The 17,137-nt window shown below is 38.4% G+C and overlaps 1 protein-coding gene across 2 annotated transcripts; it reads left to right on the top strand.

Annotated features, from left to right (window-relative positions):
• The first annotated feature begins 6,581 nt into the window (after positions 1-6,581).
• On the top strand, positions 6,582-16,367 carry LOC103436717 (transcription initiation factor TFIID subunit 4b). Of its 2 annotated transcripts, none has more exons than XM_029104345.2 (15): positions 6,582-6,846; positions 6,949-7,149; positions 7,267-7,372; positions 10,331-10,878; positions 10,956-11,051; positions 11,129-12,124; positions 12,965-13,089; positions 13,195-13,282; positions 13,397-13,532; positions 13,734-13,789; positions 13,869-13,925; positions 14,014-14,154; positions 14,301-14,366; positions 14,461-14,725; positions 15,932-16,367. In XM_029104345.2, the coding sequence occupies exons 2-15, from the start codon at positions 7,108-7,110 to the stop codon at positions 16,105-16,107; spliced, it is 2,898 nt and encodes a 965-aa protein (XP_028960178.2). In that variant the 5' UTR covers positions 6,582-6,846; positions 6,949-7,107; the 3' UTR covers positions 16,108-16,367. The 2 variants fall into 2 exon arrangements, with proteins under 2 accessions (XP_028960178.2, XP_028960179.2); XM_029104346.2 differs by having other exon boundaries at positions 6,583-6,846; positions 11,147-12,124.
• Positions 16,368-17,137: the final 770 nt, after the last annotated feature.

Genomic DNA, 17,137 nt, shown 5'->3' with positions numbered 1-17,137 from the left:
TATTTTTGTCCTTAAAACTATGAATAATTAAGTACTCTTCAAATTTTATACAAAAGAGGATAGAGCGGATGTGAACATTCGAACTTTAACTTTGAGTTTATGAGTAAATACTCCAAGTCATTTTGATCGACAATATACTTGTTGATCAACCCTTAAAATTAGATGATGTTCAAAAGAACTTGTTTGTATAACTATATATATTAGACTTTGCATGTAGTTTAATATCCTAATGGATAGTTAGCTTTTTATATTTATTCTTGGCGTATTTACATATCGATCGATGTTCCATAGAATAATAAGGTAGTGATATTGACTATGAAAATGGTTACTATGAAAGGGTATGCGAAGGAAGGAGGGGAAGGGATGAGGAGGACTACAGAAGCAAACGGGCTTCACGTTGCTAGGTTTTGTAAGAGTGTAAACAAACCCAAAGATGAGAATTCAAGTGAAGAGATTCAAGGGCCTAGATGATGACAAGTGTCACAAGATCCAAGGGCAGTTATAAGGATGTTAGAATCTATTAGGATCTGTTGGTGGTTAGAATGTGTAGTTAGTTTGTTGAGATACTAGCTTGTGGAGTAAGTCATAGATATATAACTGAGATGTAAGAGATGTAATTCAATACAATGAAAAAGAATATACATCAGAAAGTCTTTCTTCTTCTCTCTTTACAATTCTAAAGTTTTCTTAATCTTCTTCACTACAATTACTGCTGCTATCTTCACATGGTATCATCGCCTTGCATCGACCTGGCGCTTCCGCACCTCAATCAATGAATTTCTTTCTCTTCTTTACCCTCTAGTTTGCAATCTGTTGTGTGATAAATGAAATAATTGGCTTCGTCTGATCTCCATACAACTTCAAGATATTGTTCTTCGTTTCTGCATACCAACTGTTTGATTAATTGTTTCAGTGAAAGAATTCTATACAATATCAATAATGGTGACTGCTGATCAGTTAAAGATCGTTCAATCTCCGATCACTGGTCTTATTTCTACCATTTCGACATCCGTTACAGTCAAGCTTGATGATTCGAACTACCTCACATGGAGTTTTCAGATAACTCTTCTCTTCGAGAGTCATGGCATTATGGGCTTTGTGGACGGCTCAAGGAAATGTCCTCTGCGGTTTGATGATGATTCTACAAGTGAAGGGATTGAAACCGATGGTTATCTTGTCTGGAAGATGCATGACCGTGCTCTTATGCAGTTGATCATTGTCACCCTGTCTCCAATGGCGATGTCCTGCATCATTGGAAGTCGAAGTTCTCATGAAATGTGGGCTAATCTTGCTGAAAGATTTTCAACAATTACCAAAGCTACGATTTTTCAAATGAAAACTGAACTCCAAAACATCAAGAAAGGTTCTGAGTCTATCTCTGTATATCTGCAAAAGATCAAGGATGCCAGAGACCATCTTGCAGCTGCTAGTGTTCATTTTGATGATGATGATATAATCATCCTTGCTCTGAAAGGTCTTCCTGCAGAATTTAATACTTTTCGTTGTGTCATACGGGGTAGAGAGAACACTATTTCACTAAAGGATTTCAGGTCTCAATTGTTGGCAGAATAGACTATTATTGGTCAGGCTTTTGAACCATCACCATATTGTGGCTCTGCCATGGTTGCTGGTACTGCGGTTCACAAAGGGAAAGCTTTAGTTCTTGATCAAGATTCATCTCAGTCTGTTGAATTTGGTTCAAGCTCTAGAACCAATGACTAACACTACACGAGTAATGGTAGTGGATTATCGTCTTCTGGTCATAGTTTTGGAGGTTCTTACAACAATAATGGCAGTCAAATGTTTAACAATGGTGGTCAGTATCAAGGAGGGTACAAAGGCAATAACTTCAGAAGCAGAGACCACGGCAGATCATACTATTCTGGCCCTCGATTTTATCAGCCTCCATCCAACACAAGTCCAGGCATTCTTGGTGCTCCGAGACCATTTCAATCACATTGTCCTGATCATCCTTCTGAGATTCCAACTTGCCAAATTTGTAACAAAAAAGGCCATGTTGCAGCAGATTGCTTTCAGAGACACGGTTCACAGGTCACCAGTTCTCCATCTCCGATTCAATGTCAAATTTGCTGGAAATTTGGTCATTCTGCAGTTCAGTGCTATCACAGAGGCAATTTTGCCTATCAAGGCAAGTCACCATCCTCACCTCTAGCAGCAATGCATGTTCATCATCAACCATCTGCACCTATGGATCAATTTTGGGTTGCCGATACTGGTGCAACCTCCCATATGACCTCTGAACTAGCCAACTTGGATCTGTCCACTCCAGATCAATGCAATGACACAATAACCACAGCAAGTGGTGCAGGTTTGCAAATTTCTCACGTTGGAACTTCAAACCTCCACACTCCTACTCATAGTCTTGCATTGAAGAATGTGTTATATGTTCCGAAAATATCTCAGCATCTATTATCAATTTATCAACTATGTAAGGATAACAGATGCAGATTTATATGTGATGATCTATGTTTTTGGGTTCAGGACAAACTCACAGGGACAATCCTTCTCAAGGGGCTGTGTAGGGCTGGCTATTACCATATTCCTTTCCGCATTTTTCAGAAGCCATCATCTGCATCATCTCAATCACACAAATGCTTTCTTGCACAACCTGTTAGCACCAGTTTATGGCATCAAAGGCTAGGTCACCCATTTAATGCAATCACCTCTGTAATGCTTCATCAAAATAAAGTCTCTCTCTCATTTGACACATGTAAATCAGTTTGTACATCGTGTCTCGAAGGAAAATTCACCAAAATCCCTTTTGTTTTTCCTACAACTAAGTATGTACATCCATTAGAAATCATCCATAGTGATGTATGGGGACCTGCCCCTCTTCTGTCATTTGAAAGCTTTCGATACTATGTAACTTTCATAGATGAATGTACAAGATTCACATGGATTTTCCCATTGAAAAATAAATCAGAAGTGTTTGCTCTCTTTGTCAAATTTCATGCCTTTTTGTACACTCAATTTTCTGTCAAAGTCAAAGTTCTTCAAAGTGATGGTGGGGGAGAATATACCAGTTCACAATTTCAGTCTTTTCTAGCCACACATGGTATTATCCATAAAAAATCCTGCCCATATACCCCTGAACAAAATGGCTTGGCTGAGAGAAAGCATAGGCACATTGTAGAGACTGCTATTACACTACTTCAAACTGCAAGATTACCAAATCTTTTCTGGTTTCATGCTTGTGCTACTGCAACATATCTCATTAATAGAATGCCATGTGCTACCTTAAAAATGCAGTCTCCTTATCAACTGTTGTATGGACAAATACCTAGTATTACTCATCTCAAAATTTTTGGTTGTGCATGTTTTCCCCTCTTAAAACCATACAACACTAGTAAGTTACAACCCAAAACAACTACTTGTGTTTTTCTGGGTTATGCAACAAATTACAAAGGCTTCATATGTCTAGATATTGCCAAAAATCAATTGTATATATCTCGACCTGTATTATTTGACGAATCAGTGTTTCCTTACAAACAGTTTTCCAGTTCTCATTCGTCTAGTCAACCTGCAAGTTCATCTACTTCTCTGCCCTCTTGTCCATCTATGCCATGCATTACCCTAACCAATCAAGTCACATCATCATCTCATTCTCATGCATCTCCATCACACATCACACGTTCCTTGTCTACATCTGCATCTCGTGCCTCAGAGTCCAAGCCTGCATCTAGTATCTCTGATTCTTTGCCTGCATCTCGAGCTCCAGATTCTTTGGACACACATGCCTCTGCCACCTCATTTCAGTCTGATATACCAGCACCTACACCTACACAGCAACCAGTCCATGTGGATCCTGATTTCCAACAAGAACATCTTCATGTGGTTCTTCCAATACCAATGAATGTGCACCCTATGGTTACAAGATCCAAGAATGGTATTGTCAAACGTAGGGCTTTATCTGCCAGTGTTAGTTCTCAGGCCATTCTCTCGGAACCTAAATCATTCAAAGCTGCTTCTAAAGTACCCCAATGGTAGAAAGCCATGCAGGAAGAGGTAGATGCTCTTCATTCTCAAAATACTTGGTCTCTTGTTCTTCTTCCACGTGAAAAAAACCTAGTTGGGTGTAAATGGGTGTACAGAATTAAACAGAATGCAGATGGTACTGTGGCCAGGTATAAGGCAAGGCTTGTAGCTAAAGGCTATAGTCAGGAGGAGGGTATAGACTATGGCGAGACATTTAGTCCTGTGGTTAAACCTACAACAATTCGACTTGTTTTTGCTTTAGCAGCTCAGTTCAAATGGCAACTCAGGCAATTGGATGTCAAAAATGCCTTTCTCCATGGTTTTTTACAGGAATAAGTGTATATGGAGCAGCCTCCGGGTTTTCAAAGCCTTATTCATCCTTCCACTTATGTCTGCAAGCTTCAAAAATCGCTCTATGGACTTAAACAAGCTCCAAGAGCTTGGAATGATAGATTCACCAGTTTTCTACCTGCATTAGGGTTTAAGTCTTCACATGCCGATTCCTCATTATTTGTTCTCCATTCTCACCATGACATTGTCATCTTGCTCCTTTATGTTGATGATGTCATATTGACTGGAAGCTCGTCTCCGTTGATTTCTCAGGTCATCCAAGACCTCACTAAAGAGTTTGAAATGAAGGATTTAGGCAATCTGCATTATTTTCTGGGGTTGCAGATTACTCAAACAGATGATGGTTTATTTGTTTCTCAATCTAAATATGTTACTGAGCTCATTGACAAGGTGGATTTGCAGGATTGCAAACCTTGTGCTACTCCTTGTTTGCCCTATCACCGACTTCTCAAAGATGATGGCAAGCCTTATCATAGTCCGGAGCAATATCGTAGTGTTGTTGGAGCTCTTCAGTATCTCACCTTTACATGACCGGATATAGCCTTCTCTGTCAATCAAGCATGTCAATTCATGCATAACCCTATGGAGTCCTATGTCATTGCGGTCAAACGAATTCTTCGGTATCTTAAGGGCACTTCAAACTATGGCATTCATTTTAAACCCGGGCACATATATCTTCAGTCCTATAGTGATGCCGACTGGGCCGGGGATCCAAATGATCGAAGATCTACTTCAGGGTTTGTCATTTTTTTCGGTTCTAATCCTATCTCTTGGGCATCGAAGAAGCAACACACTGTGTCCCGGTCATCCACCGAAGCAGAATATAGGGCCTTAGCTATCACTGCAGCTGAACTAGCTTGGATCCGACAATTATTTTGTGACCTCCACATCTCTCTTCCTCAAGCACCGATGCTTTACTGTGACAACCTCTCAGCTATCTCTTTATCCACCAATCCTATGTTTCATGCCAAATCTAAACATATTGAGATTGACTATCACTTTGTCCGTGAAAGAGTTACAAGGGGTGATCTTAAAGTGCAACATGTTTCATCTGCTGATCAATTTGCTGATGTCCTCACGAAGGGTTTGTCTGCCCCTCTGTTCCAGCAGCATTGTGGCAATCTCATGCTCAGTTCCATTCCGCATGAGCTTGTAGGGGGCTGTAAGAGTGTAAACAAACCCAAAGATGAGAATTCAAGTGAAGAGATTCAAGGGCCTAGATGATGACAAGTGTCACAAGATCCAAGGGCAGTTATAAGGATGTTAGAATCTGTTAGGATCTGTTGGTGGTTAGAATGTGTAGTTAGTTTGTTGAGATACTAGCTTGTGGAGTAAGTCATAGATATATAACTAAGATGTAAGAGATGTAATTCAATACAATGAAAAAGAATATACATCAGAAAGTCTTTCTTCTTCTCTCTTTACAATTCTAAAGTTTTCTTAATCTTCTTCACTACAATTACTGCTGCTATCTTCACAGGTTTTAGGGTTTCTTTTTTTTTTTTTTTTTTTTTGGGTTCTTAATTTCTAATTAAATTGAAAAATCGATTGTTTTAAATAATGTGGCTATCCATCTAAAGTTCCACATTGGATGCCATCTAAGATTATAAAACTATGGTACAAATAGATAGTAAGTATAACATTACCCTATCTTGCGTTTTTCGCTCGACATCAAGTTCCTAATTTTAGGAAAACTAATGAAAAGAGTTTGAAAACTTTGAGTTTTAATGATAAAGACAAAATAAAAGGTAAAGTGAATATTACCAGGATTGACTTTTTAGTATAAAAATGTGGTTTTTCGTTAAAATGAACAGTACCGGTAGATTTTCGTTAAAGTTCCATTTAATTTTTTGTAAGAAATTTTTGTCATATCCACTCGATCGTAGGTCCAAGAGACTAGCAGGCCGAAAGTAAATCACATGGGCACAATGACGAAACAAATTCACAATAGACTCTGAAGCACTTCCACGAAACAAATAAAAGAGCAGTATTGACATTGCATCAATGAACTCTACTAAAAACCTTTGTTTCCTATCGGATCCGTCCAAAAGTCACCGCGACGAATTTCAACTTCACCGGTGTTTTTACCCGGTCATAACAAAAAAAACCAAACCCAGCCCATAAAATAAAATTCAATGCAACAGCCCATAGCCCACCTTCAAAGCCAACCCCCGGCCCATCTGTGAGACCCAGAGCCCAACCGCGTGTAAACTCTTTAACAGCCCTCTCCTCTCCTCCTCGTCCTACTCCTCCATTCCTCCTTTTGATTTGCTCTTCTTCTCCTCCCCCTTCAATTCAATAGAATCAGTGTTTTGAATTCTTGTCTTTCACTTCTTCTTCTTCCTTGCTTTTGATTTCTTCTGTTCAGTTCTTCACCAGCGAGCTGTGGGACCCAGTTACGCAGCCCGCCGGCCGCCCTCCCTCCTTCTCTTCTTCTTCTTCGATAGTCGATGCTTGATTGATGTGGCTGTAAATATCAACATTTGCTGAATTGAAGAGGTAAATCCGTTGTAGGTCCAATTCAATTGCTTCGTTGCTTGTCTTTTTATGACCATCTTATTCTCGATAACGCCTTTGCTTTTTCTTCTTCTAAATCTACAGGTTGCCTTTGTGGCCGTGCTCGATTGCCTTCACAGTGCTAACAGCATATATATATATATATATATATATAGAGAGAGAGAGAGAGAGAGAGAGAGAGAGAGAGAGAGGTTTTGATTCTTTGACTAGTGGGGAACCAGCGGCATATATCCTAATCGCATCATGGACCCCTCCATTATGAAGAAGCTGCTCGAAGACGATGAGGTTCTCTTCTCTCTCTCTGTCTCTGTCACATCTGTAGCTCTTAATTTAAGTCTCCACATATGTTAAATTCTGAAGCTTTTTATTTTTTTTTCTTTTTCTGGTTTGAATTGTGCGAAGGACGAAACCATGCATTCGGGGGCGGATGTGGAGGCCTTCCAGGCTGCCCTCAATAGGGACATTGAAGGAGATGCATCTGCTTCCCAGCCATCTGATTCCGACTCCGGTATCCTCCTTAACCTTATTTCTCACTCAAACACCTTAATCATACACCTTTTGCTGATTACCCTCAACACTTTGTTACAATTTTATTGCTTTTCATAATTTGTTAGCTTTGGTGTTCGTCTTTTGGAAAGCACGAGTATCTTGGATTGGATAGAAAAGCTTCAATTTTCCGCTTGATTTTTGTTTTGATTCTTATATCTCTTGGAACAAAATTTAGGTCAGATTTTCCGCTCTAATTGATCCTGCTTGCATGGTTCTTTTTATGTTAATAGTGTTCGGCACGAGTTATTCAAATATGATCTTAGGAAGGATAGTATTGATTTCCATTTTTTATTTTGTGCAGACCCCATAAATTGTAGACCGAAACTTGGGTCTGTATTTGTTAGGAATTTGTTTTGTGAATGTTAGTGTCCTAATTTGTTTAGGATTGTATTAGGGAAGCTAGGTGCAGAGATTGTCCTAAAAGATTTAGGAAAGATTAAGTTTCCTTGTACAATATAGATTAGGAATTTGGATGACAGTAGAGTGAAACACTTTGAGAGAGTGTGAGGGGTGAGATATGTTAAGACCTGGATTTGTGACAGCAAATGGGGTTTTTTCTTGTAAACCAAAGGGGCTTTCATACTAGTGGAGTATCTCAGTAATCACCGGAGTGGACATAGGCAAGTTTTGGCTGAACCACTATAATTCTGTGTTCATGGTGTGTGCCTTTTCTTTTGTGTGTGGTGTTTTGGTTGTTTGTTTATTCTTTGTGCTTGGTTAATTGTGAGTCATGATAGTCTATCGAAAACAAGGTCCTGGAGAAAGCATTTTTTTACAACAGAGTTGAGTTAAAGTTACTCTTCTCCCTCATTCTACCTTTGCTATTTGGCGTAACTTGCCATCTTTACTTCTACTTGGATCCTTGGTTCTTCTACAGTAAGTGGTTATCAATTGAAAATTGAAACCAAACATCTTCATCTTTCTGTCAGTGTCCAATAAGGTCAATACCTTGGAATTCTCATCTTGTACTCCTCTCAGCAATGCCTCTTAAATTTTCTTCTATATCTCACTTTTACTCCTGGAACTTAAACTTATGACAACTTATTTTGAATTAGTATGTTTTGGATTATCTAGGGCCCTATGTAATTGGCCAGACATTAAGGTGCATATTTTATAGATTTCATACCCAGTTGTTGATTAAAACACTTTCGTTTTTTAGAGCTTCCACCTTTTATCTATTTATTTATTTATTTATTTTTCCGAAACACCATATCCATGTTGGAATTATGACTTTTCTTATGGGTTGCACTTGCATGGAAGGATCGAATCATATTTTGAATAAATGATGCAGATTTTCTCTGGATTGGTCAAGATAGTTCTTTTAACCTAACTTCAAATATAAAAATAAGTTTTGTTTTTCTTTTCTAAAAGATGAAATGAAAAAAAGACAAACTTTTAATGAAGTTGTCTTAAGAATATAAAAGTAATCAGCTAAAGTAATTCATTCTTTAGTTACTTCCCAAGATCCAAAAGACCTTGAAGTTAAGCCGCTTTGAGTGAAAGTATGATTCTTTTTCACTTTTGTTTTAGGGTGATGTTATTGGCATTCCAAAAAACTCATGCACTCCTCATAAGTGTACTTTTTCTTCCTAGATATAGAAAGTTTGGTGTGCACTGTGAGATTTTTGGAGTGCCAATAACAACACCCTTGTTTTATAATCATCAAATGAAAAATCCAGAACAAGGTTCTTTTTCTTTAAGCCAATCAACATTCTTGGAAAAACACCGGAAATTTTTACTCATAATAACATGAATGCACTATATAACATAAAGAAAAGAACAGAACAAATCTGCATTACCCAACACACTACTTGAAAGAATACTAGTAATCAGCAAACATAAATGAGCTTGGACAAGTTAAAGCACTATAATCCAAAGTGGTATCAGGGCAAAGCTTAGGAGTCATAAATGAGCTTGGACAGAGAGACTTTTTTCATGGGAGAGAGTATTATCCAGCAATAAAATAAGGGAAATGATTTCTGCACTCCCCTTTTCTCCTTCTGCACACACTTGGTTATATTTGCCCCTTGATTCACCTTTGTTTTATTTGGTCCAAACGCCACAAATAAGCAGGGTGTTCATGGGGAGAAAAAGGGTGTGTTAAATTTATTTCCCTAAAATAAAGTAAGTTGCTATAGTTTGAACTTTGCCTCTACAGTGGCCATACCAAATGTTTTATTTACATTGATTGGCCCAAAGATTATGAGATCATAGCTTTTAGAAGTTCATTCGTCATGTTTCAAATTTTGAACAGATAGTTCAAAAACGATGATGGAACAACGTTCTTAGGGATTCCAGTAGTTTCTGTAGTATTAATGTGTTGTTTTTCACTTAGAAAAAAGTTAATGTTCTTTTAAAAAAGATGGTGATGAAAAAAATTACATGAAAAAATTGGGGATGTCTTAAGATAACACCATGCAAGGTAAAATGTTGACTTCTATTACTTTTTTATAGACCTAAAGAAACATTTTCTGAATAACAAGGATTACCATTGTTCGTTGTATTTGTCTTAAATCATGTAAAGTTCATATATATGCATCTAAATGTTTGGGTAAAAATTATAGATAACTAATTAGGTAAGCATCATTTGATTCTTTATTTTAAATGTCCACAGGTTTTTAATAATATCTGTTAGTTCTCTCTTGATGATTCATGATGTCAATATTTCAGTGTAGAACCTTCAATATTTCCATTGACACTGATATTAATGTACCTTGACCATTAGTTCTATTTTGTCAATCTATTCAACTTCTACTTATTACACCATTAGCAATTTATTTTGGGCATTTTCTGACCCTAAAATATCAGAAGTGATTTGAAAAGTTTGTTCAACTGTTGCGCCTGTAATCTCTAGTTAATTGTCATGGAGTTTGCATATGTTCATACCCATAATAATGTGTGCAACTGAATAATGCAGCGATTTTGTCTCAAGGAAGCAATAATACTTCTAGTCAGCCATTACCACAGTTCCAAACAACTGGTCAGGATGAAAGTACAGCATGCGAAATGCAACATGACCAAAAAATTGCACAACCGCGAGAACTGCATTCATATGAAATGGAGCTAAAGCAACAAGGATCTGTTGCTGAAAATATGCAGCTAAAAAGTGATGCCTCACAGGAACTTAGTCACTTTTCTTTGTCCCAGAAGCAACCCCAAGGTGATCTTCAACAAGGGCAAGCAGAACAAAAATCCCTCCAGGTACCTGAAACAACTGGCACGCCGATTTCTGGAAAAATTCCCGTCTCCAATCAGGAGCAGGACATTACACCTACTCCGCAAAGCGAATCTCAGTACTTAAAGCTTCAGAGGATGAGCAGTCAACAGGCAATGATCACCGAGCAGCCAAGCAACCCAATGAATCGTAGTAAACAAGTACCGTTTGGCCTGTTACTACCTGTCCTATTGCCCCAGCTTGATAAAGACAGGGCCATGCAACTTAATACTCTATTTGGCAAACTCAAGGTTGGTCCTACACTTCTATATCAAGGTGTTGGGTGTTTTATTAAACCTTATGGTTTCTGACTGTGTCTCTATTCTAGAATAATGAAATCTCAAAAGACGCTTTTGTTCGGCACATTCGAAGTGTTGTTGGGGACCAGATGCTCAAATTGGCAGTAATGAAAGTACAATCGCAGGTAAGTGTATAATGGGTTTAATTAATATAATTTGAATTAAGTTATAATGTATCCTTTTTTGATAAACTGAAAACCAGCATACAAAAACTTTGCAGCCAGGTCCTAAACACCAGTTACTGCCTCAGGCTTCAGTGCAGCAACAGTCTCCTAAGATGCCATCCGCAACTGCAGGTTCCACACAGTTCCCTGATCCCCGTTCATTTGCACTTAATCAGAGAGGCACCAACTCTCCGACAGACCCATCGCACATTCCATCTTCAACAGTTCAACTGCAGTCTGATTCAAGCCATTCAGTCATTGAAAACAGTGCTAAAAAACTGCGGGAGGCAGAACGTCAGTCAGACTCTCATGGAATGCAAGTCAGCCAAATGTCTTCTTCTAGTGTGGTAGCTGGGAATCAAGAAAGGGAGCGCTCATCTGGTCCTATGCAAATACTTAATAAGCAGCAACAACCGTTGCAGTATCCACAATCATCCTATTCCATGTATGGAAGTACTGGTGGTAATTATCACCCATATACGGGGACAAGTATCAATACATTGCCTCTCAAACAGCAACCTCATGATTCACAACTTAGGCAAATACCACAACATCAAAGCATGGGTTCAGCTCAGTCAGGTGGGGAAGCAAAGGGAGGGAACGTCATGGGTGTGTCCAATTTGGAGAGGCAAAATTTGATGAAGGACCCTAGTAGACTGCAGGGTGGATCTCTTTCGCACTTTACAAATAATTCAAATTTACAACAGAATATAGCTCCTTGGCAATCCTCAAATAAAGAGCCACATTCTGGTCCTTTGTCATCAATGCCTTTTGTAAAACAGGAACTGACTGATCAGACTGCTGAGCAGCAGCACAAACCCCCATTGTCTAATTCACAGGAATTGACTTCTGCTGCGAAACTTGAGCAGGGGAATGGGTCACCTGGAATTTCAATGGACGAGCCGTTAGATAAGCAATCTTCAAGAATGGGGTTTCCAGCATCTGTAAGCATTGGGGCTTCATCTTCTACAAGCACAGTGCCCCCGAATTCTGTTTCTTCTTCCATGACAACGCAAGCTGATCCCAACGTCTTGGTACTTTCATTCTTCTCATCTATGGTTCTCTGCTAAATATGCATTGTTATGGTGTGTTGCCGACTTATTATGTTTTTAATGATGTGTTTTCTGTAAAGTAGTACTCTATTTAAAACTAATTGTGGAAAAACAAGAGTTAATCTATTTTGTTACCGTGTCTTGTAATTTATCCACTTGTGCAGGCTTTGTTATATGTTAATCCATAACAATATGCTTTGTGGCCACATTATTTTGTTTTATTGTGCCTCTCTGATGCTGGACGAGTTAGGGAATTGAAATGGGATTGTTTTAACTTCATTTTCTATATTATTTAGTTTCCAGTTTGTAATAGCATTAAGATTACTTTCCTGTTCCTAGTAGATTTAGGATTACGTTATTAATGTGCTTTGTAGTTCTATAGACAGACTTGAATGATTGATTAAACAAATTTTCTCCCCAAGTATCTTGATCTCTGAGTCTTTTCCATCTTGATCTTCTTCTCAACAGTTCTGTTTCTAATCCTGTATCTTTTTTCTGGATTCTTGTCGGCCTATCTATTTCTTTCTGTCTTCTAGTCTTAAAGTTCCTGTGTTTCTCATATGATCGTATCTTGAATCATAGTTCTAGTTCTGTTCTGGAATCCCTGTCTATATTCTAAATTCTGGTTACTTGTTCTACTTCTACATCACAATCAGTCCCAGCCTTAAATGTAACATGAAAAAATGGTTGGATGGACTAATTTCATGTTGAATCCATTTTTGCCTCATTTGCTTTGTGCTGAAATGTATGTATTTTTTAAAATCATGTGTTACTTGATATGTTGATTGGCTTTTCATTTTTGTACTTATCTATTTATGCCAGTTAGGCCATCGAATACCCTCTGGAACTTCTCCTGCTGGGATTAGTAATAGAGCACCTCCAAAAAAGCCTTCTGTTGGCCAAAAGAAGCCTCTTGAAGCACTTGGTTCTTCACCACCTCCGTCTAGGTAAAATAAATCCATATTGTTGTGTCGTATCTTGTGGATGATTGATTTCATTGCTTCTTCAACATAACTTTCTGTTAAACCCTTTCACATTTGGATCTCTTTCAGTAAGAAGCAAAAGGTATCCGGGAACTTTTTGGATCAAAGCATTGAACAACTGAATGATGTGACTGCTGTTAGTGGAGTTAATCTTAGGGTACAGTATTGTGTCCTTTCAAATCATCTTGCTATGGAGGATAAGCTAATTAAATGAACAGTTTCCATCTTTAAGTAACATGCTCAGAACCTTTTGAATTCTTGATTTAAACAGGAAGAGGAAGAGCAGCTGTTTTCTGGGCCCAAGGAGGATAGTCGAGCTTCAGAAGCATCTCGAAAGTTTGTGCAAGAAGAAGAAGAGAGGCTGATTTTGCAGAAGGATCCCTTGCAGAAAAAGTTGGCAGAAATTAGTTAATACACTATCTATCTTTTTATCATTGAGACGTTGAAAGGGCGCTTGGCACACCAAAAAGTCATTATGCACTTTTTATATTTGTATAAGGCATATTTTACCTTTTTGGAGTGCCAATAACAGTTCCCATGTTAAAATTCCATATTTGTTCCTATAACGAAGGAAATTGATCTGGAATTTATGCTGGTGGGTCTTGCAGTGATCAAATGTGGATTGAAAAGTGTAAGCTATGATGTGGAGCGGTGCTTGTCACTGGTGAGGTGCTAGCAGCTATATTCTTTTCTATTGTGATAAACTTCCATGTTATCTAATTCTAAGACAAATGAATCTTCAGTGTGTGGAGGAAAGAATGAGGGGACTAATAAATAATCTGATCAGACTGTCAAAGCAGGTTTGTTTTTTTATTTTTTCCTTCTGCTGAACACGAATTCTCTTGCATCATAATAATTCCTGACTTTGAGTGAATCTCCTTCCACTAGAGAGTTGATGCTGAGAAGCCAAGACACCGCACTATTATTACCTCTGATGTTCGGCAGCAAGTTATGAATCTCAACCAGAATGCCAGGGAAGAATTTGAAAAAAAGCAGGCCGAGGCAGAAAAACTTCGAAAGCTTAATGAAGTGAGTATCTTGTATGCATCCTACATTGCTATTCTAACTAGGCAACCATGGTGTAAACTGCTAGTGTGCTAAACACACACAGAAAATATTTTTTTATGTGTAGGTGTGTTTTATTTTTCTTAAGTATTTAATATGACTACATACAGCCTGAGGTTAGCAATGGAGTTGATGGTGATAAGGACAAAGATGAAGGTCGTTCGAAATCATTTAAGGTATTAAAATCCTGCGCAGCATTTATATGTTTACCTCTACAATAAATAGAGAGATTAAAGAGAGATTAATCTTCTGTAACTTTCTATTTGATAGCCAAACAAAGAGGAAGATGACAAAATGAGGACAACAGCAGCAAATGTTGCTGCCCGAGCTGCTGTTGGAGGAGATGACATGTTGTCAAAATGGCAACTTATGGCTGAGCAAGCCCGGCAAAAACGTGAAGGTGGGATTGATGTAGCATCTGGGTCCCAGCCAGGTAAAGATGTAAACCGCAAGCCTACATTATCAGCAGGAAGAACTATGAAGGACAATCAAGAAGCAGAGAAAAGGAGCGGTGGAACTCCTGTTGCTTCAGCTGGTAAGTTTCATTAAGCTTGAACATATGTCTGATCTTGATTTTATAGTTTGTAGCATCCATAGTCATTACCTGGGAGACTGCTGCATCAAACAAGATTCAAAGTACTATAGAATATGCCACCATAGTTGGTACTGTACTACTGTGTCAGTGCTAATACGAGTTATATTGGCAAGGGTCATGAGATTGATGCTAGTAGAGAATGCCAACACCTTGTGATGCAGGAGCGTCTAAAAGGCTTTACAAGACTGCTAATAGGGCCAGCTAGCCAACTAGGCTAGGGTTCTAATTAGTTTGGGATTTTAGTTATTTTCTTCTCTTTTTCACTTCTTAGCCTCTTGTGTTTTGGTAGATGATAAGGAATGGGTACCATTCTTGTTCGTGTGTTTATTAACAACCACCGGAATGAAAAAAGTAGGTGGGTCCCATTTATTTTGGGTATGACAATATCTGAAAAATGAAGGTATGCAATAACCAAGGGGGGTTTCTTCATCCCATGCCATTCCTTCTCATACCCATTCCTTCGTTAAAACATACCCTAAGTTATATCCCTTATCCTTCTCATGGGTCATGTGACATTTTAAATACTTTGGAGGGGTAGGATTTATTAGGTGTTTTGGTTATTGCCCTAGTATAACTAATCTATTAAGACACTTTGTACATGCAGTTTTTATAAGTTTATTCCAGAAAATCATATTAAAAAATCTTTTCGGTCCCGTTTGCCCTAGAACTCAAGTATCTTCATTCCAACTTCAGTTTTGCCTTCTATCTCTATTTTTCTATTTATTGCCTGAATTTTTCCTCTGTGATTTGACACCACTACAACAGATGGCCATTAGCTTAACGCTTTTGCCCTGCGTCACCTTGGTTCTGCACAAGTAACATAATTTAAATAGTCATTGTATGTAAGTGCCTTAGTTAGCATATCCTGAGTTGCATTTACAAGCATATCCCTAGGTTTGAAATAATCAAAATACAAAAGCATATAAAGTGCTATATGCCCATTAAATTTTGAACACTGTGGAGGCTGTGGACAGGATATCACGGAAGCTTGAGGCTGGCGGTGTTTCTCTTCTAACTTGAGACCTTCTGCATTCTCTTTGCTAATTATATGTTCTTTCTATTCTTTCTTCTTTCTATATTTTGGACAATTATTCTCATTAGGCATGTGTGAGCTATATATTAATTTATTTAAATTATTTTCCGTAGCCGGGACTATTAGAAAATGTGGAAAGAACCAAGTTAATGTGCCTCAAACGAAGGTGGCTCGTAGTATATCTGTTAAGGATGTGATTGCTGTCCTAGAGAGAGAACCTCAGATGTCGAGATCTACTATGATATATCGCTTGTTTGAGAGAGTTCAATCTAACACCACTGGTGAATAAAGGTACAAGTTTGAAACCTTGTAGCAAAATGATTGGAAGGAAACCAAGTCTCTTTGAACCAACCCCGTCTATCAGAATGCAGCGGAACCTTGTGCTTTACGGAGTTGTTATTCTTCCCATTCATTTGGTTGTAAATGTAATTCTGCTGGTGTTGGTAAGTTTGCTGTACCATAAGCTTTTATTGTTGTTGGCAAAGCTGGCCGATGATGGTTTTACTATTCTTCCCTTTATTTGTGTTATTTTATCATGCTGTTCCAATACGTAACCCTCGTTTCATCTTCTGGGTTTCATCCAATTCGTGTTTAATTCAAGCTTTGATTAGTTTATTGGGTTTGGATCTGGAAATTGTGGAATACGAAAAATCTTATTTGAACAAATTTGGATTATTGCCCCGATACCATGATTCGAGTCGAAGAGCTGTGGAGTTGTGCTGGAGGTTTGATCGATGCGACTACTTTTACGAAGACGAGGTTGCACCTGTTTACAAATTGGAAGAGGGTATAGGGTGCCTTATAATTTTCCCGAAACGACCGATAGTAGAGGCCCCGTAAATATAACAAACCAACGTATTCTGTGTTGTGTAGCAACAGTGGGGGGACTCACATCGGAATGTATCAACTCAAATGGTTGTGTTATTTTATTGAAACTTAACTAGTACGAAGCACGATGGCTCTTAGTTAAATACAATCACTACATTTAAGTGCATAGTCTGAAACATCACTAAATAATGACGAAAGTAACTTCCTTAAATAACCAGAAGATGCATGTCTCAATCGATGATGCCATATCCCAATTGTCTTGACTCTTGATCTTGTTCCTGTCACCACTACGAAGCCGATTGACACGCCCTGATGCCAAATCATCCACGTAGTACAATTGTACAAGAACCCACTCCGGGAAACCAGGGAGTTTGAAGCATGTTTCTTCTGTATGCCTTTTCAATGAGGGAATAACAAGAAGCTGTAGCGGACGGTGTCTTAGGCCCTGTTTGGCACATCGTATAAGGCACCAGATAGTCCTAATGATACGG

This window comes from Malus domestica, chromosome 06, assembly GCF_042453785.1.
Source record: "Malus domestica chromosome 06, GDT2T_hap1".
Lineage (NCBI taxonomy): Eukaryota > Viridiplantae > Streptophyta > Magnoliopsida > Rosales > Rosaceae > Malus > Malus domestica.
Note: the sequence above shows the minus strand (reverse complement) of the source record. Positions and strands in the feature narration are given on the sequence as shown.